Below are 20001 nucleotides of genomic sequence, written 5' to 3'. Positions count from 1 at the left end.
ACTGACTGAAAGAGTCGCACAGCGTTTTCATATGAGGCAGCTGTCCTAAAGCTTACAGTGATTTGCTCATTTTTAATCCACAATCTTTTAAATAGGCTTTGTCATTCTGTAATCTAAAATGTTCTTTTGACTATTATGTGTACTAGGCCAGGTTTCTCATTTATATAAGTGTGTTGCATAGAATATGCCTCATTTATGTGTACTCATTTCACAGTACAGTTTTTGAGATCTGGAAATAATAATAATAATAATAATAATAATAATAATAATAATAATAATAATAATAATTGAAGTAATTAGAAACGTTAATAGTTATCATTTAATTAATAGGCATAGTGCTAAATTTGGGTTCTCTCCATTTTGGACAAGCGGGATTTCATGTGTCCTTACAACAAGAACATAATCACATACAGATAATTAATTCAATCAAACAGTTGTGCCAAAATCTTATTTTAAAGGGTGTTTGCCAGGCAGTTTGCTTTAGTCACTCACTCTTACCATTTGTACTGCCATTACCGTTCTGCTGTGGCAGTTGGAACATATCATATAAAGAGCATATCAGAATAGATAATACTTAGTACTTTTAATACTATTTAATATAAAATAATATAATAATACTGCATATCAGGAGTGTGCCCATAAGGAATGATCAGTTTTTTATTTTCAGCAGAATGAGACACTGTGCGTATACAGTACATGTTATTCTTTATTCGTTGGGTCCCTGCATATTCATTGCTTATAAATAACTGTGTTTCTTTTCTGTGATGTAGTTGGGAGTTATTGATTTCTCTCCCTCTTGCCACCTCCTTCTGTTTCTCTGTCTCTGCCCATCTTTGATTTACATACTCTCTCTCTCTCTCTCTCTCTCTCTCTCTCTCTCTCTCTCTCTCTCTCTCTCTCTCTCTCTCTCTCTCTCTCTCTCTCTCTCTCTCTCTCTCTCTCTCTCTCTCTCTCTTTCTCTACCCCTGTTTCTGCCCAACAGAACTGCAGCTCTCATGTGAGACGGGCTGTTGTCACCTGCTTCTCGGCCGGCTGCTGTGGTCGGCATGGCAACCGGCCCGTGCGCTATTGCAAGCGTTGCCATGTCAACCACCACAGCAGTGAGGTTGGTGCTTCAGCAGAGACTCATCTGTACCAGACATCTCCTCCCCCCATCAACACACGAGAGTGCGGAGCTGAGGAGCTCGTCTGCACTGTGGAGTCTGTCATCAGGTACCCACACTGTCTGCACTGTCCAGCACTGGGTTATTCACACAGTAAAACAATTTATTAATAAATTGATTACTATTTACTAAAATTTTGCAGTCCTGGATATCTGATAATTATGCTTTATTGTTAGTAGAAGAAGAAGCCTTTGTTTGTAACATATACAGTACAGAAGAGTGAAATTCGTTTTTCGCATATTCCAGTTGGTTAGGAAGCTGGGTTCAGATTGCAGGGCCAGCCATGATAAGGTACCCCTGGAGCACAGAGTGTTAACAGTGTCAGCATGGCAGCACTGGGGTTTGAAACCCTGACCTTCTTATCAGTAACCCAGAGCCTTAACCATTAATATAATAAATCATTCTGATATAATTTCATATTATGGGACAATGTAGTAAAAGTCTTGACATATTGACTGTATTGCGCTGAATTATTAGCTCTATCATTTATTATGACATTAGGTTTTGTCTGTCATATGTCTCACATTGTGTTAGCCTGCTGAAAGAGGCAGAGATCCATGCAGAGCAGCGGGAGTTTGAGATGAACCGCCGGCGTCAGATGGGCCTCTCTACCTCCCACCATTCTCTGGACAACTTGGAATTTGACAACAAAGAGGATGACCAGCATGATCAGCGGCTGCTCAGTCAGTTTGGCATCTGGCTACTGGTAAGGAGTATATCCATGTTGATATGTGTACCGTATGTGAGTATGCAGGTGAATGTTTTTTTCATTGTATTCAATATATACTTGAATTATGTTTCAGACTATAAAATTATTTTCTTTGTATAATAATACTATCATTACCAATACTATGTCACTAAGGCTAAAACTAATGATTACCAAAATACTAGACATTAATTTACTATAACAATATTGTCACTATATCTTTTACTAAATCATTCACTTGACTAAACAGCATAATAATACATCTAATACACTATGATAACAAATTAAAAGCCCATCCTTTTAACCTCCATTTCCATCTACTTCTCCATCCTTCCTTTCTACTAATTCTGCTCCAGGTGAGCCTGTGTACCCCAAGCGAGAACACGCCCACAGAGAGCCTTGCCCGTCTGGTTAGCATGGTCTTCCAGTGGTTCCATTCCACTGCCTACATGATGGATGATGAAGTGGGTAGTCTAGTGGAGAAGCTGAAGCCACAGTTTGTAACAAAGTGGCTTAAAACTGTCTGTGATGTGCGTTTTGATGTAATGGTCATGTGCCTGTTGCCCAAGCCAGTGGAGTTTGCCAGGGTAAATTGATATACAATTCACACACCCGTACACACACACACACACACACACACACACACACACACACACACACACACACACACACACACACACACACACACACACACACACACACACACACACACACACACACATATTTTTTTCCATGTTTTTGTGTGTGTGTACGAACAGGTGGGTGGCTACTGGGATAAATCCTGCAGTACAGTTTCACAGCTGAAGGAGGGCCTGAATCGTATCCTGTGTTTAATCCCCTATAACGTGATCAGCCAGCCACTTTGGGAGTGTTTTATGCCTGAATGGCTGGAGGCCATACGAACTGAAGTGCCAGACAACCAGCTGAAGGAGTTCCGGGAAGTCCTTAGGTATAGTAGTGATTGCCAATATGGATTCTTTGGTTTATCCATAATAGATCACGCAATGTTATAGGATTTTTGCAATTACAGTTAAGCTTTCATCTTTACTGACTGATTTAGTTAAAAATGGCATTGAACACTCTGTTGAACAACTTCTATTACTGGACATGATGCTTTTTGTTTTTGATAATAAAAATAATATGACTTGCTTGCATTGGATGTACACTTGGAAATAAACACTGGAGTTCTGGTACAGGGTTGTTTGGAGCAGGGTGACTCCTGTGTTGGGGCAAGGACAATTAGAAAATAAACAGAACACACTCTGTAGAATAGATGGTACAGAGTCTGTATGCCTGATTAACACTCAGGTGTTGTAATGCATGGCTCAGAGAAACCCTAGTGGTGCTCTCAATTGGTAACCGAGACAGCCTGTCTCGGTTACCAAGGCAACACCTTTACCATCTAGGTGCCATGAACTTCATCAAAAATAATGTCAAATGTGTAAGCCCTTTGGCTCTGTGGAATTATTTCTGTACTGCACAGCCTTATAGAGGTCACTATTAATGAGAAGAAAGCAGTTTGTGTGCCTTTAGCTAAGTGTCCTGACCTCATTTGTCACTTCTACCAAAATCCTCCATGAGTCTATGTTCTGGATTAATTAAGTCTCTTCTTTTGACCTGAAAATTCTCAATGTTTCTGTTATTGCTTTGGCTTTTATTGTGAAGCAGGTGTGGTCATATTGTTCTTTCACCTCTTTTGCTTCTTCCTACAGCAAGATGTTTGACATAGAATTATGTCCACTGCCCTTCTCCATGGAGGAGATGTTCGGTTTCATAAGTTGCAGATTTACTGGATATCCTGCATCAGTGCAGGAACAAGCCTTGCTATGGCTACATGTAAGTATAAATATGTATGTGAGACTACTACATAGGACTACCCAGAAAAATCATACATAGTCACTGTGAAGCACAGTAACTGCTCACAATTCCCTGACCTTGGTTCTCCTTTCTTGTCAACTTTAAGAACTAAGTTTGTGCATGTCACATGTCTATTTTGGGAGGATTATGTGGAAAAAAATAAAGGCATAGCACATGCTGAGTATGGATCTGGGTCAGTGGTATCGTGAGACAAAAACAGTGAGCCAAAGCTCCCACATTCGAGTGTTTGATGTCACATTTTTCGCTACTGACTCTTTATGGTGCATCCTGTGTGCTGTCAGCAGAGAGACTCCTCTTTTGGTCCATCACTGCAATTTCCTTTAAGAACAATGAGCCTTTCTGGACATCCATTTGCAGACATTCATGTTAGAAATTGCAGTTTTGTCATCCCTAAACCTAGAATAGTGCATTCACATTAATTTCCTGATGTATAGTATTGCATGATGGCACTTCATTTTCACACAAACCAATTTGTGTGCTTGTACTAATCCTGATGTTTGACATTTATACTGCAAATAATGTTGTTATTATTATTTATAATATCACTCAATATGTGCAGGTGCTGTCCGAGCTGGACATTGTTGTGCCCCTGCAGCTCTTGATTAGCATGTTCTCAGATGGTGTTAACTCTGTGAAGGAGCTGGCCAATCAAAGGAAGACACGAGGCACAGACCTAACAGGAAATGCTGGTGCCAGAAGGGTATATCTGACATTTATCAGCTCAGTAGGGTTCTATATATATTCTGAATAATACATTAAATAATATTAAACACAAACAATGTGCATGAGCTTGTGCAATGTGCAGAGCCTGCTCAATTATTGTGTGCAGTATTAAAGGGAGGCTGGTTGTCATGACAACAAGGCAAAGACTAAATATAGTCTCTTTAAAAAAGCTTTATTATTGGCAAGCAAGTGATATATCTAAACACCACTGGATGACTGAATTGAAAACAAATAGTTTATTTTTTATTTTTTTAATAAAATATTATAATAGCGTATTTTATTTTATAAGAAAGACTATATAATTTGCAGTGATCTTAATGTACATATCTGTTGTAGGTGAGTGTGGTTTCAGATCCTGGTAGAAGAGGGCATAACAACACCCTTAGTCCTTTTCCCAGTCCATTCCGAAGCCCATTCCGAAGCCCTTTGCACTGCAGCCCCTTTAAGAACCTTGGCCATGCCACAGGTAACTGTGCTCTAGACTTGGACTGTGATGATGATGATATGAATCTGGGCTGCTTCATCCTCATGTTTGACCTCATTCTGAAACAGGTGACCCATGCAACAGCACGGGACATTTTGACATAATTTAACCTTTAAAAAAATCTAAATGATTCCAAAGTTTCTTTGTTTATGCAGATGGAGCTTCAGGATGACGGAGTGACTCTGGGATTGGAAGGCAGCCTGGGACGAGACATTGTAGGGATAATTAACAGTGTGTTCCAGGCTCCCTGGGGTGGCTCACACACCTGCCAGAAGGACGAGAAGGCTATGGAGTGCAGCCTGTGCCAGTCCAGCATCCTCTGCTACCAACTGGGCTGTGAGCTCCTTCAGAGACTCACACCTCCTGAGGAGATATGCCTGGTGGTGAGATAGAATTGAAAATCATAGGAGAAATGAAAATCATAGGAGAAAGCATGGAAGTAATAAATAGTAAATAAAGTTATTTTTGCTCTTTATAACAGGAGCCCTCAGACAGTCTTGAGGAAAGTCTGGTCTTTCCCAGGTCTGAACATTGCCTCAGACCAGAGAATGGCACAGATGAGGGAAGCAACCAGGACAACCCTGACAACAAGGGTGATTCCCCTTATAACCCACGTACGTGCACGTGATGACTATCAGGAAAATTAGATAACATGGCACAATCTGCAATATTAGATCACATTATATGTAATGTTTTATGCAGACAGCATCCCTGCCATGTACACTGAAATGCAACCTCTTAGTTCTATTTTATTTAGTTCATTCTAATTTCATATTACATTAATGATTACCATTAATGATTTTTTTTACCACAGCTTTAAAGAATAATACTGAAAGGAAATTCTCCTATCAGCAGCTTCCAGCTTCTCTCAGGCTTATTTATACCATACTTCAGGTAAGTATCACAGTCTCTTATTTTACATGACACATGAGGCTTTTTGTCGATGTTCTGAATACAGATAAGTACTGCTTTCCCCCTGTAGGAGATGGCTAAATTCGAGGAGCCAGACATCCTCTACAACATGTTGAACTGTGTAAAGATCCTGTGTCTGCATGGGGAGTGTCTGTATCATGCCCGCAAAGACCACCCTCAGTTTCTTGCCTACATTCAAGAGAAGATGCTTATTCCCAGGTATTCATTAGAAAGGGCCTTGTTAGCAGATTAAAGGCAGGGTCTCCGACTTTTGAAAGCCAATGTCGACATTTGAAATCACCAAAACAAACACACCCCTAACCCAAATGGGTCCCACCCCTGTATTGATAGCTCCGCACACACACACATACGTAACCCAGGCAAATAATGGAAAGAAATGTGTCTTTATCATAGCTGAAGGGAAGAACAATACGATTGCAGATAAACAAACAAGCAAAAATGACACACAAGCATAATCATGCAAAGGACATAGGCATATATTAGTTCTGTGTAACAAAGTAAAACCAACGTTACTCACCTATCGAGAAGGAAAAAAGCGCCTCGGCGTCTTAAGTAAAGTTGAATTTCACGAGTCAATAACTCCTGAGCTAAACGCTGTTACTACACAAAACGTGGTTGTAGCTGCCTCTCTACATTACTACGATAGAAAAGAGGTGTTATTTGTGTAGTAACAGCATTTAGCTCAGGAGTTATTGACTCGGGAAACTCCAATCTGTGAATATGCGGCCAACTTCCTGCTCCTTCGGTTCTCTCCAACGCCCCTTTCTGCTCATTGGCTAAAGGTTTGTTTTGATGTTTTGATTTTTGTTTATTATTCGGCCCGACTCAGTTTTCTGAAGTATTTGTCAAAAATCAGAGACCCTGCCTTTAAGTACTATTTTATGATTTATCTGAACGTATTCTGACTACTATAGCCATAAATCAGCACAGAAAAAATATATTTAATGGCCCATTGTAGAGAACAAAGATGTGTTCCAGTCACTGTGTAAGTGTGTGATGCACTGCTCTGATCTGCTCTGGTGCCCAGACTGTGGTCCATGCTGAAGTCTGAGTTCTGCCAGCTGGCCTCCCTGGCAGTGCCTCAGCTGCTCCACGCTCTGTCACTCTCCCATGGTGCTGATATCTTCTGGAAATTGGTGGAAAACAGTTTCAACAGCAAGGATTGGAAGATTCGATTTGAAGCAGGTCAGATCTGTTTGCAAGTCTGGTTTTGCTATTTTCATGTTGACTGAATTGAATCACTGATATTGTGGCATTGATGCTAATATGAAAAAATAAGGTCAATATGTCAGCATACTAGGAATAGGTGTGATTTGATGTTCCGTTTTTGCATACTTCTTCGCAGATCACCATTGTGCCAATCTATGAAGATGTGCATGAGTGTGCCTGTGAGCTAATTCTCTTTTGGTTGCTATGGTTACTGGTTACTGGGCTTGCTCCTACAGCACTGAAGAATTGTTGAATTAAAGGGGCCTCTTATGATGATTGGCAGAGAGGAGCTATGACCTTGTAGGATAAGTGACAGGATGTTTGACTCAATCATTACAGAGTGAGAATGTGCTTTAGATGGAATTAATGAAGTTGAAAAAGAATATACACCTGCAGCAATCTGCATCACAGTCTATAAATATATTCCTCACTTTATTTTCATTTTATGCAAGTCAAATCATTCACATTTACTGTCAGGTACATAAAGAGTGCTTTAAGGATCTACAGTATATACAATGAAGTTCTTGTGCTGTAATTGTACACTCCTACTCAGAGACAGTGCAAAAATAAAAGTAGTGTAGAAAACTCTAAACAGCATATTCAATCTTAAAGTCATTCATTCTGTTCAGAGATCAAGTTCTTCAGGATTTTTTTAAATGTTTGACTGAAATATCTGAAGCTTGTATTTTAAGGAGTTTTAAGACATGTAAGATGTGCATACAATGTATTGGTTTTGCTTGTTAAATATATTGTTTTCCATTGTTTGGCTAAAGGGCTTTTAGCTACATGGAATTAAAGGGAATTGTTCCTTGATGTTGATTAGATCCATGTGTGGATAAGACTGCTTTTTGTCTGATATTGCACCCTGTATTCACTAATTTAGATTATATTGTTTAGAACGCAATCTGAAGAATAGGGGCAAGGCAACCCATTCAGACACAAGTAGATTTTCATAAGAAGGAAATATTCAGAACTGGGTTATTCATACTTCATACTTAATATTGAGTACCAAAAATCACGTATTGGTACATCAGAATTCAGACTTAATCAGTCCACAAACTATAAAACTACTTATAAGCTTATAAGAGACTAATTACGAATTAACTTAGATTAGTATTTGATCAGTTAATTCATAAAAGAGAGCAAACTTTATTTGTAAATTTAATCTAATCTTCGATTAGAAAAAAAATCTGTAATATCTTTTACTGTAAATTGTGTATCCCCATATTATAATAAGAAATGAAAAGGATGTGCTCTGGTGGCCTTGGAAGCCTGGCGTGTATGGCTGACAATAGTGCGCCATCTATTGATGCACTACATCACATGTATTGATTTAATGACTGGGCTTTTCTTTATCTGAGTAGCTGTAGCCTCAATAGCGTGTTAGTATTCCACTATTTGGTCATGTTAGAGTCATTACAGAAAAGTTATATTAAAAGAATAACTGAATTGTGTTTGTGTTTACAGTGGAGCGGGTTGCAGTGCTCTGTCGTTTTCTGGATATTGGCTCAGTTACTAAGAGTCACCTTCTGAAGTACTCACTGTCTCAGGCTTTCTGCTGCTTTCTGGCCAGTATCGAGGATGTTAACCCTGCTGTGGCCACCAGAGCCAGGCTACTGCTAGACACCCTCAAACGACCATCACTGCAGGTGCACACACAAACACACACACAATAGTTATCTAACTGTAACTATATTCTGAACTATATCACCATAACTGAAATATTTAACAGAGTTATAACAAGCACACAGTAATGTAGTAATGTTAAATAGTACCTCTGCTGCTGTGTTTTGTGATATTGTATTTGAGTGTATGTTTTTTCCCATCAGGGCCTGTGTCTGTGCTTGGACTTCCAGTTTGACACAGTCGTGAGAGACCGTCCCATAATCCTAAGCAAACTGCTTTTGCTGCACTCTCTAAAACTGGATATCCCTGCTTTGAGCTGGGAATTCTTTGTTAATCGTTTTGAGACATTATCCCTTGAGGCTCAGCTACACCTGGACTGCAACAAAGAATTTCCTTTCCCAACTAGTAAGCATGTGTATATCTGTGTATTCCTGTGTGTTTCATAATTAAAGCTTGTTGCGTAGACATCTCAAAAGCTATCAGACAAAAAAAAACAAAAGAAATTTGCATGGTGCTGCTTTAGTAACCACCTATTTTCTTCGTTTATAACCAAAGCAATCACTGCAGTTCGGACTAATACAGCCAATCTAAGTGATGCAGCTATGTGGAAGATCAGACGTGCTCGTTTTGCACGGAATCGGCAGAAGAGCGTCCGCTCTCTCAAAGATAGTGTAAAGGGGACATCCGAATCTAAACGTGCCTTTTCCCTGCCTGAGACATTTTGTGCCAAGCTGCGTGAGTTGTATCACTTGTCTGTTCCTGAACCTGTCTGTTTCTATTTTTTCTCTTGTACCTTCATCTTTCTGCAGCCTCTCACCAGTGTTAGAATGTATTAATAATTTATTGCTGTGTCATTTTGAGTGTTTCAACCCTATAGTCACTGCACACAATGCTTTGAGTTCCAGAACAATGCTCAGAGAGAATTAACCAAAAATCACTTCATAGATAGTAAAGTGAAAGTTATATTATATTGTAGCATCATCTTTACAATGTACATATTTTAAAAAAAAAAATATCAACACACATATACTTTCTGAAATAGCCATTTTAATGTAAATGTCTATAATCATTGGTGAGATTGTGTGTAATTATCTAATTAATGTGTGATTTCTTAGCTCTAAGGCTTACAAGACAAGAGTACTCTGCACCCACACTTGGAGATATGCTTGAGAAAGTCTTGCCAGGTAATTAATTTTGGCAACCAATAGTGGTTTAAATTAATAAATTAAAATCTCTTTTTAATGTTGTAGTATGAGACTAATCGCTCACAGTTTATTTGTTGAGCAGATAATCGGACTATCACTGTATCGATGTGGGTTTGTTTTCCATTTATTTTGCTTTGCTTACCCACATACCACCTGTTATTTTAAAGAGTGGTTAAATATTTGCTTTGATGGCACATCCCACAGTTCTGTCCAGAGATTTTATAGTGATAACCTTAAAATTAAATGAACCAGTTCTTTCATCCACCTCAACCTTTAGATGAATCACTGGGCTAAGTTTAGCACTCATGTCTTATGACTCAGATTATATTCTGAAGCCCTCCAATCAGATGCTGAATATGTAAACCTCCACTTTCTGCAGCCCATCTGCCAGGTCAGAGCTCCCCTCCTGAGGATGACTCAGTCATCAAGGACCTCCTCCCAGAGGACAGTGGCATAGATCATCAGACCGTTCACCAGCTTATCATGGTGCTAATGAAGTTCATGGCAAAGGATAAGAGCAGTGCAGAGGCTGATATTGGTAGTGCCAAAGCCTTTAATACAGTCAAGAGGCACCTCTATGTATTGCTAGGCTATGATCAACAAATTGGCTGTTTTATGATCGCACCGCAGAAGATGCGTTCCTCCACCTGCTTCAATGCGTTCATTGCCGGCATCGCACAGGTAAGATATTAACTGGATATGCTAATGTAATAGCAACCTTAAAATTAAACAAAACAAATTAATCAAAATGCAATAAGTCATATTAAGTCAAAACACTAAAAAATATATTCAAATTAATGCAAACATTTAGTTCTGTTATCTGTGTTAATGCTACTACAAGGTGATGGATTACAACATCGGTTTGGGGAAGCAGATGCTGCCCCTTGTGGTCCAGGTGCTGAAGTACTGCACATGCCCTCAGCTTAGACCCAACTTTCAGGAGGCACCACGCTGTTCACTTTGGGCTTTGAGGCCACACATCAGGCAGATGTGGCTCAAAGCTTTACTTGTCATTCTCTACAAGGTACAGACCATTTTGAAGGCACCTATGCATTACACCATTATTTTGCATGCACCTGAGGCTAACCTAAGACAGTGCTGTTTATGTACTGTATTATGAAGATGTTCACCAGCTTAGATATGTGCTGCCAAATGGCGGCACATATCAAATATGAAATAATATGTATACTATAAACTAGAAAAATACCTAATAGTGGAGGCCAAAAATGCAGGTCTCAAAAATTGGAAAGTTATTTTCTCAACAGTAAAAATTCATGTTTTTTTTAAGTGGGCAGCATAGAAAACACAAAAAAGGGTCACCATTCCAAAGCCATTTCATCAAAGAAAGAGCAAATTGTCTATTTTGACTTCTGTTTGCACCAGGTCACACAGATGCACTTTATGTGGCTAGGACTAAGTCCTTAGCTCTGGATTTGTTCTATGTAGCACCATGGTCCTGGAGAAACGTTGTCTCATTTCATTGTGTACTGCAACAGCTATATATGGTTGAAATGAAAATAAAAGCTTCTTGACTTGAATAGAAAAAAGCAATACACAATATTTCTGATATCTGGAAAGATTTGCATTTGCAGGGAGCTGAAGGATGCCTTTAATACCTTTTCAAGTCTGTTACCAAGGTGATTACAATCGTGGATTAATGGTTTTTGGAATCAATTAAGTTTAAATGATTGCTATAAGTGGTCATAGAGCAGGCAACAAATCTGAAGCAAATTTACAGGATAAGATGCATACTTTGGTGCAAACATTCCCAAATTTAAGGATGCTAATGCCCCTATACATACTGATAAATTACTCAGCATTGTTTAATGAACTGTATGTAGTCAAATACAACCTTCACCAACAACATTATCCAGAGTAACTTACATCTCAATTAAATCTCATTTATACTAAGCAGTTTTGGGTTAAGGGCCTTGCTAAAGGGATTATCAATCTTTTGTCATGGGATTATCAGTGTTATGGTCATTTGAACATCCTACCATCTGGAAATTGTATGACAGCATTCCTAGAAGAAATAAAACTTTTCTAGCCTACTCCTTATTTGGTCCTTAACCTTACTGTATTGTTACAGGTTTCTGTGTTTCTGATTACTGTCCTCCCCATGGTATGCTGAGAGTGAGGAATGCAAATCTGCAAGTGGTTAATAAATTTTAATAATTAGACTCAACCTCTCTATTTATTTGTTTGTTGCAGTACCCATACAGAGACATGGATGTAAGTAAAGAGGTTGTGCTGCACCTGATCCACATCACCATTAACACTCTAAATGCACAATACCACAGCTGCAGACCACATGCCTCAGCTGGCCCGCTCTACAGTGACAACTCCAACATTAGCCGCTATAGTGAGAAGGAAAAAGGTAAAATTATAATGAACACTGTGAGCGTTATAAAGCACACGGACCAATAAAAGGAGCAGTACCTCTTGGTTTGAATTGATCATTAATTATTATTAGTTGTATGTCTTGTTTTGCAGAGGAGGATAGTGTGTTTGATGAATCAGACATCCATGACACTCCCACTGGGGCAGGCAACAAGGAATCACAGACCTTCTTTGCTCGGCTTAAGAGGATTGGAGGCAGCAAGTCTGTCAAGTATCAGCCTGTGGACCTCAATGCTCAAAGAAGTAGGTCTTGGTATAGTATGAAATAAATTCTGTGGCATTTTGACAGCATGAACCGGTTCTTGTAGCTAGCCCATCGCACAATAACACAGATCAGTAACATAGCCACATTATTAAACATTTCAGTGAATTTTCTATGAGATTTTAGGAAAAGCCTTTTTCAAAGCCGATGTTTTAGCTTTTACTATCTAATCCAGGTGAGATTGAGTTGGCGGAATACAGGGAGGCAGGAACCCTACAGGACAATCTGCAGCATCCAGCAAGAGAAGACAGCAGCAGCAAGAAGAAGCGACTACAGGCCATGCACAAACAGAAATCTCTTGACCTTGTCAACACAGACTCCATCCTCTTCAACCTGGATGAGCACCGGCGTAAATCCTGCATTGATCGTTGTGACTTGCAAGGACCTCCGCCTCCACCACCCTCATGTTCTAGCTCAACGACAAGACAGTCACGCAGGGCAGATCAACGTGCCAAGGGTTCCTCAGACGGATCTAATCTCCATTTTGATAACATCAGGCCTGTTATTCCAGAAGTACGTCTGAGCTGTATGGAGACTTTTGAGGATAAATCTGCAGGGCTTGACTCTCCCCTGGTTATTTCTTCTGAGCATGCACATGGGAAAGAAGATGGTGACCTGATTGATCTCTCCTCAGACTGCACTTCTATACCAGAGAAGCGGTCCATTCTTTCACTCTCTGACAGTGACTCATTAGTTTTTGAACCACTTCCACCACTGCGCATTGTTGAAAGTGATGAAGACTTGTTTGAGGCTCTGTCAAAACCACCAGTTGGAATGCAGATTAAATCTGAGCATCCGTCACCGTCATCTGCCAGCACTATTCTTCGTCTATCTCCTCTTTTCCAAGTGAGTGTGGAGGATTGTTCTAAAGGCAGATCCACAAGCCCTGCCAAAGGGAGTCCTGTGCAGTCAGCTGAGAGTAGAAATCCCTCTATAACCCCTACTGCCTCACTCGAACTCCCAGATCCCATATATCATCCTGGGTTAGAGAGTCCCATGACCCTGAAGCAGAAAAGAGACCTGCTGAGAAAGTCAGCGCATGTACCGGACACATCTGTAGATGACGGGTATATGCAGTCAGAATACAAAACCGGAGATAGCCCATCTGCTAAATCTGTGTATCTCAACATCCCTGAGGATACACTGGAAAGCTTAGACCCACTAAAAGTCAAGAGAGAAGAAGAAGGAGGAGCCAACAGTGAGGATGAGAATGATGCTGAAAATGATGAGGATACTGGTGATGAGAGAGAGAGTGAGCCAAAGCCAGAAGATGAAAGTGAGGAGGCAGAGTTTAAGATCCAGATTGTACCCCGTCAGCGTAAACAGAGGAAGATTGCAGTCAGTGCTATCCAGAGGGAATACCTAGACATTTCCTTCAACACTATGGACAAGATAGGAGAGCAGACCACAGACTCTGGTAAACAAGTTTGTGACATTGCTGTGTATTTCACTTTTATCTGTGTGTTTTCATTTATATGTAAATACAGAAGTCACATTTTCATTTTGTCCATATTTCCATGTGCAGAATGTTACCTTCAGCAATAAGTGTGCAAATCAGAGAAAGGAGAAAATGACCTGATTTCAGTCTGGTGCCTTAATATACAGAATAAATCAAAGTGTATAGTAAAAATGAAATACTTTTGTTTATAAATTAATCTCTTAAATGACAAAAGGAATTTAAGGAAAAAAGTGTCCATGCTATACCTTTAACAAACTAACAAACTATATCTCTAACAAAGTTAGTATTTCATTATTGTCACCCCTTGAAATACGAGGTGTTAATTTTCAGATGTCGTACTGTAAATTTTGTACTGATGACCCACATAATTAAAGATCCCACAGTATACATAGCATAGTATAGTAACCACATATTTTTTGTAACCACATAATTAAAGATCCCATAGTATACATAGCATTTGAATATTAACAATCCCATACAACATATCTGGTATATTACCAGTCAATAATATATTACAGTAAATAAAATAACATGGTCTCAACATATTAATGTGCAAAAAAAGATCTTTCCCATCAACCTCCTGAATTGCCTTACAGATCACAAAACTTTGTCCAAACTGGAAAAGCCACGAGAGTCAGCCTCAGCCCCAGCACTTGAAGCCACAGTCCCAGAAACAAGCAACCGCTCCTCAGTAACAAGTAGGAGTTAAATATATTTGCATCTATTACATATAAATTAAGTTGTACTTCTGGCTCATAAAGCTGTCTTTGTTCCATTAAACCAGCCTAAATATACCTGGATCCCTTTATCCTCATGTAAACATAATGACGTTATCAGCCCTCCTTAATGCGTTTCCTAACCTATATTCTGAGTGAAGTAGGACTTCACACTGTGATTTTATTGGGTGTACATGCATTTACACATACCAAATAAATATAATGGGAATATAATGGTTTTATAAACAGTGACTACATGCTGAAATTAAGTCAGTAGAAGGGAAAAGAGTATTAATTGTGTTAAATCTAAATTTCATCATAAATAATAAAAATATTGTAATTTCTAAAATGTGATTGTTATTATTTTTTTAATTTTCACAATACCTAAAAAGAAATGTGAATTAAATGAATGAATTGTTTGTGTTCATTAAAAAGTCATATTTTAAGGTCTCATTTGTTTGGAGTATTTCAAATGTATTTAATATTTGTTTTTCTTTCTTTACATTTCTTTCTGCATCTTTGTTTATGTCTGACAGCTCAGTACCGTCAGACAAAACGAGGTTCTCTGGGAGCTGTGACAATGAGTCAGCTAATGAAGAGACAGCTGGAACATCAGTCTAGCGCTCCACACAATATCAGCACTTGGGAAACAGGTTCTTACACACACTAGAAAAGAACTGCTCACATTTACATAGCATTCTACACTTGCCAATGTTATACACAAATCAGACAAAGCTAAAAACATTAATGAATTTGTCCCTCCAGGTCTCAATAAAGCCAGCCTGTTGTCTGCTCCTAGCACAGTCAGCATGTTTGTGCCTGCACCAGAGGACTTTATTGATGAGCAACCCACCAATATGGCTGACAGGTGGATTTTTTATGTGACTTTCCCCATTTCTGAGACTTCTGTCATATACAAGAAAGACAAGAAAGTCTGCATTACAGTTCTAACGTTAAATGTTGGGATTCATTGATTCCGTTACTTTTAGCGAGCATGGGTCTGATATTTTTTTAAATTTAATTTTAAGTCTAAAATTTGCTCTGATACTAGTATCTAAGACCATGCGTTAAAATACAGATAACCTAATCAGGTTAAGAAAGTTTGGTTCTTAAAAATGAGCACAAGATGCTGTGAATTGTACATTCATGAGAATATTAATGAGTGTTGAGCAGTCAGTTGAGTGTATGCTGTCATGTATGTAAGCGTTTTAGTACTGAGACACAGACAGTTGCCTTTACACCTCTTTCCAGAGTCTATTTACTTGTACTCAGTCTGGAAAAAAAAAACGGTGTCTGTGCATCCCTAATGAAATGTTTAAACAGAAAAAACAGAAAATGCCACAATGATACTTCTATTTAATATCTGCTTTCTTTATGTGCGTCTTAATATAAATAGGTGTCGGGACTGTGGTGCTGTATTAGAAGAGTATGATGAAGAAACCCTGGCATTGGCTGTAGTTGTTCTCTCAATGTTTACCCACCTGAGTCCAGACCTGGCTGCTCCACTACTCCTCGACATCATGCAGTCAGTGGGCAGGTAAAGTTTCCACAGCCTTTGCACAACACGCTTGGCTGTGAAATGAATTAGTAAAGTCAGTATGTTATTTGTTTTACATTATAGGTTGGTATCTAGTGCAAGCTATTCAGGCCAGGCTGAAAGGTATGTGTCTTGTCTTAAGTGTGTATGTTATTATGCCTGTGCACCCTGCAACTTATGTGTGTTTTGATCATTCAAGCATGTTGATCCCCGGTAATGCTGCTGGTGTAGCTAAGCAGTTCCTGCGCTGTGTGCTCCATCAGCTCGCCCCCAATGGCATCCTGCCACAGCTATTCCAGAGCAACATCAGAGGTAACCAAACATCTACTCCTAATACACACTTGCATGAAAAACAAACACTTACAAATCACTTATCTGTAATGTTTTTGTACTTTAGATGGAAGCTTCCTCCGCACACTGGCTGCATCTCTCATTGATTTCAATGAACTAAGTTCTGTGGCAGCATTAAGCCAGCTTCTTGAGGTAGGTAATAAAATGATTTTTATTTTGTTATTATAATACACACAAAATAGAGCACAAGATCACATCTCTGGCAACTATGTGACATTTATAGGGTTCTTCTACAAAACCAGGTTGTAAGAAATGGGACAGGGCTTCTAATCCCTGGAGCGTGTACCTTTAGCAAAAGTGAATTTGAAAACATCACTGCACCGACAGATTTCTAATGTCATTCCTCCTTCACTTTATCCAGTCTAGCATAAGCTCTTTCAACAGTGTGAGAAGATAACAAAATGGCTTATGTCCAACCAAATTAGTAATAAGCCAGCATTATACCACTAAGCTACACTGGCACATGAGAAGTCCAGATGGACTCAAACACACACTGTAGGAGTTAATTACAACACTGTAGGTGTTAACACTGGAAATGTTGATGTGTATGATTTTGACACTGAGCCATTCTTGGTCCTGCAAGCTTTTCTATTGGATCTCTGACAATATAAAAATACATACAATTTACCAGCAGATGGCACTCTTGTCAAAGAGTCAAATAATTTATTTTTCCTGGCTTCTGGGCAGTCTGTAAAAATGGGATTTGCACTGCAGTATTCTTGAATGTGAAGTTTTGCAATTGAGTTAATTCTATTTTTATTTTAAAGGCTATGTAACCATTGTTGAATAAACAGAGCACAGTATCTTGTATAGCACATGAATATTCCTTATTTGTTTTCAGTATTTCTTGAAATTTTTTTCTTAAAGGGTTTGAACAATAAGAAGAATTTGCCTGCAGGGGGTGCAATGCTACACTGCTTGGATAACATTGCCACTTTCATGGAGGCTCTTCCTATGGATTCCCCTAGTAATCTTTGGACAACCATTTGTAACCAGTTCCAAAACTTTCTGACTAAACTTCCTGCAGTAGTTCCTCTGAAGGTATTTAACCTTCCTAATTACTTAGATTGTAGATTTGAAATCATTTAGATATGCATGACTTAATTTTTTCAATCTGATTTGTTAAGTATCCACTAGACTCCAGCCTGAGAATCATCATCTGTTTACTTAAGATTCCAACTGCTAGTGCAACCAGAGTAAGCTCATTTAACCACTTGTTTGTTTTAAAACAAAATGATGTAAAATACATTTTAATTGAATGCTGAAGACTTTGGGGTTCACTTAAGACAAAAATGTATGTCTGAAATTTTCTTCCAGAGTTTGCTGGAGCCATCCTCTAAACTGCTGAGCTTTGTTATTCAGTACGGCGTCTTCAGCCTCTCATACCTTGTTGAGCTCTGTGGCCTCTGTTACAAAACCTTCAGCAAGGTAAGTGTACAGTCTTTAGGCTTACAGTGCATGGGTTTCTTATAGTACTGTGGAAAATGGAAATGTTTATTTATTTATGAAATATGTTGTAATGGACAGCTTAGAAGCATCTCCTGAACTGTTATGTCATTGACTACCATCTGTGATTAGTACTTGGCATACTGAATATAGATATATATGTTATTGTGATTGTGAAACATTTTTAAAGAAAGCTGTCTCAAGAACTAGTCTACTGTGCTTGTTATAGAAATTATGCTCTGCAAATCATTGTATCTGGAAAATGCTAAATTTCTCATTAACAATAATCAAAATGCTGCATACCTTTGCCGAGTACACTAGATATAAATGTATCCTTCCTTTGTTATGAAATATGGTCTCCCTCTAGCTTCTCTCTTCCTACCTTCCACTTGAAGAATTCCATCTGTGTCTATTGATTTTCAGATTTTAGAAAGCAGGTCCAGAGGAGGAGGCTATACATCCACTCCAGAGATTTGCTGATAATATCATAAGTGAATCCCTACAGATTTTTTTACTCAGTGTGGGAGATTGTCCTTCACATAGTTCGCCATAACATCCCATCCATCAGTAATGTGTTTTACGTTTGCAATTCTATTGATTTTTCTTAGGCGTTTTTTTTTTTTAAGTATCCCACAGTATTTATTTTTAATAATGTACTTTAATGGACACTGAGGGCATACTGAACTGAGTAAAACATTTGCTCTAAAATAACTTCCATAAAAACATCAGAAATAGTGACATTGTTACAGTGTGTTGTCTGAGCTTATCCTCACACCCAAAACGATTAAATATGCTGACACAGATCCTACTGCTGAGAGAAAGAGAGAGGCAGCAGTTAAAGTGGCTTTTTATCTGGGCTGGAGCTTTGTAAGTAGAGCTGGGCCTACTGCCATTTTAATCTCCTGGTCTTCAGCATGGAATATGCATGGAAAACAATACACTGAAAGAGACAGAGCAAGAAAAGTTCATTATGGCACAGGAGACAGTTAGGCATTATAGTACCATACTAGAATGCAGAGACAAAGGCAACAAATGAAGGAGAATGAGATTTTTCTCAGCATTCAGCATTCAGGTCCTCTTTCTATACGTTTCTATTTCTGCAGGAGAGGGATAAGTTCTACATGTCCCGTGCAGTAGTTCTGGAGTTGCTACAAGCACTGAAGTTCAAGTCTCCAATTCCTGACACTAACCTTCTTCTACTGGTCCAGGTAGTTTGTTTTTCACACTATTGAAAAGATGACACTGAGAAGATATACTAAACCTAAACACACTAAAATACTCAATTATTTTTTATGTTTTTATGTTTTTAATAAGTTTGTATGTGTTGACATTGGAACCCGGCTGTCTGAGTCTACGATACTCCAAAAACACATGATATCATCACTACCTGGGGTGAGCAGCACATTGCATAGAATTATTTGGTGTCCTGTTATTGGTATTAATTGTTAAGAATCATCTCTGTTTTTATTTCAGTGCACAACAGCTGCTATGGAGTGTTTGAGGCAGTACCTCAGTGAGCTGCTGGACTTTATTGCAGACATGCATACTCTAACGAAATTAAAGGTTTAGTATACATTAAAACAGGAATACATAACTCAGCATATGTATTCATTACATATGATTGATCAGTTGTTATCAGTTTTATTTCTTCAAAACTAGGGCAGACAGAGATCCAATTGTTCACTGTTATTGGAAATACTCCATATGTCTGTCCTTTAGAGTCACATGAAAGCTTGCTGCCAACCCCTTCATGAGGATACTTTTGGTGGGAATCTAAAAGTGGGTTTGGCTCAGGTAGCAGCCATGGAAATCAGTAAAGGTAACTATCGTGATAACAAGGCTGTGATTCGCTACTTGCCATGGCTCTACCATCCACCCTCTGCAATGCAACAGGGGTAAGAGT

General features: G+C 38.8%; 1 protein-coding gene across 4 annotated transcripts in view; it reads left to right on the top strand.

Moving 5' to 3' along the window:
* Positions 1–20001, top strand: part of LOC113659279 (protein unc-79 homolog) — a 33479-nt gene that overhangs the window by 11500 nt on the left and 1978 nt on the right. For 2 of the 4 annotated variants that reach the window (XM_027171958.2, XM_027171957.2), the window contains exons 12-46: positions 983–1212; positions 1698–1869; positions 2226–2456; positions 2628–2818; positions 3582–3705; positions 4307–4447; positions 4807–5022; positions 5110–5337; positions 5436–5568; positions 5769–5848; positions 5937–6085; positions 6915–7072; positions 8564–8745; positions 8926–9127; positions 9278–9457; positions 9838–9906; positions 10307–10608; positions 10769–10951; positions 12139–12304; positions 12421–12570; positions 12765–14006; positions 14645–14746; positions 15301–15417; positions 15530–15632; positions 16161–16301; positions 16386–16424; positions 16501–16613; positions 16699–16784; positions 17520–17693; positions 17780–17848; positions 17970–18080; positions 19202–19306; positions 19413–19490; positions 19572–19661; positions 19818–19993. In XM_027171958.2, the coding sequence (XP_027027759.1) occupies positions 983–1212; positions 1698–1869; positions 2226–2456; positions 2628–2818; positions 3582–3705; positions 4307–4447; positions 4807–5022; positions 5110–5337; positions 5436–5568; positions 5769–5848; positions 5937–6085; positions 6915–7072; positions 8564–8745; positions 8926–9127; positions 9278–9457; positions 9838–9906; positions 10307–10608; positions 10769–10951; positions 12139–12304; positions 12421–12570; positions 12765–14006; positions 14645–14746; positions 15301–15417; positions 15530–15632; positions 16161–16301; positions 16386–16424; positions 16501–16613; positions 16699–16784; positions 17520–17693; positions 17780–17848; positions 17970–18080; positions 19202–19306; positions 19413–19490; positions 19572–19661; positions 19818–19993 (6233 nt within the window). The remainder of the gene's footprint in view (positions 1–982; positions 1213–1697; positions 1870–2225; positions 2457–2627; positions 2819–3581; positions 3706–4306; positions 4448–4806; positions 5023–5109; positions 5338–5435; positions 5569–5768; positions 5849–5936; positions 6086–6914; positions 7073–8563; positions 8746–8925; positions 9128–9277; positions 9458–9837; positions 9907–10306; positions 10609–10768; positions 10952–12138; positions 12305–12420; positions 12571–12764; positions 14007–14644; positions 14747–15300; positions 15418–15529; positions 15633–16160; positions 16302–16385; positions 16425–16500; positions 16614–16698; positions 16785–17519; positions 17694–17779; positions 17849–17969; positions 18081–19201; positions 19307–19412; positions 19491–19571; positions 19662–19817; positions 19994–20001) is intronic. The other 2 variants (XM_047821907.1, XM_047821908.1) reach the window with 2 other exon arrangements.

This window comes from Tachysurus fulvidraco, chromosome 12 (genome assembly GCF_022655615.1).
Source record: "Tachysurus fulvidraco isolate hzauxx_2018 chromosome 12, HZAU_PFXX_2.0, whole genome shotgun sequence".
Taxonomy (NCBI): Eukaryota; Metazoa; Chordata; class Actinopteri; order Siluriformes; family Bagridae; genus Tachysurus; species Tachysurus fulvidraco.
The sequence above is the reverse complement of the archived record's forward strand: the minus strand, read 5'-3'. Positions and strand labels throughout refer to the sequence as shown.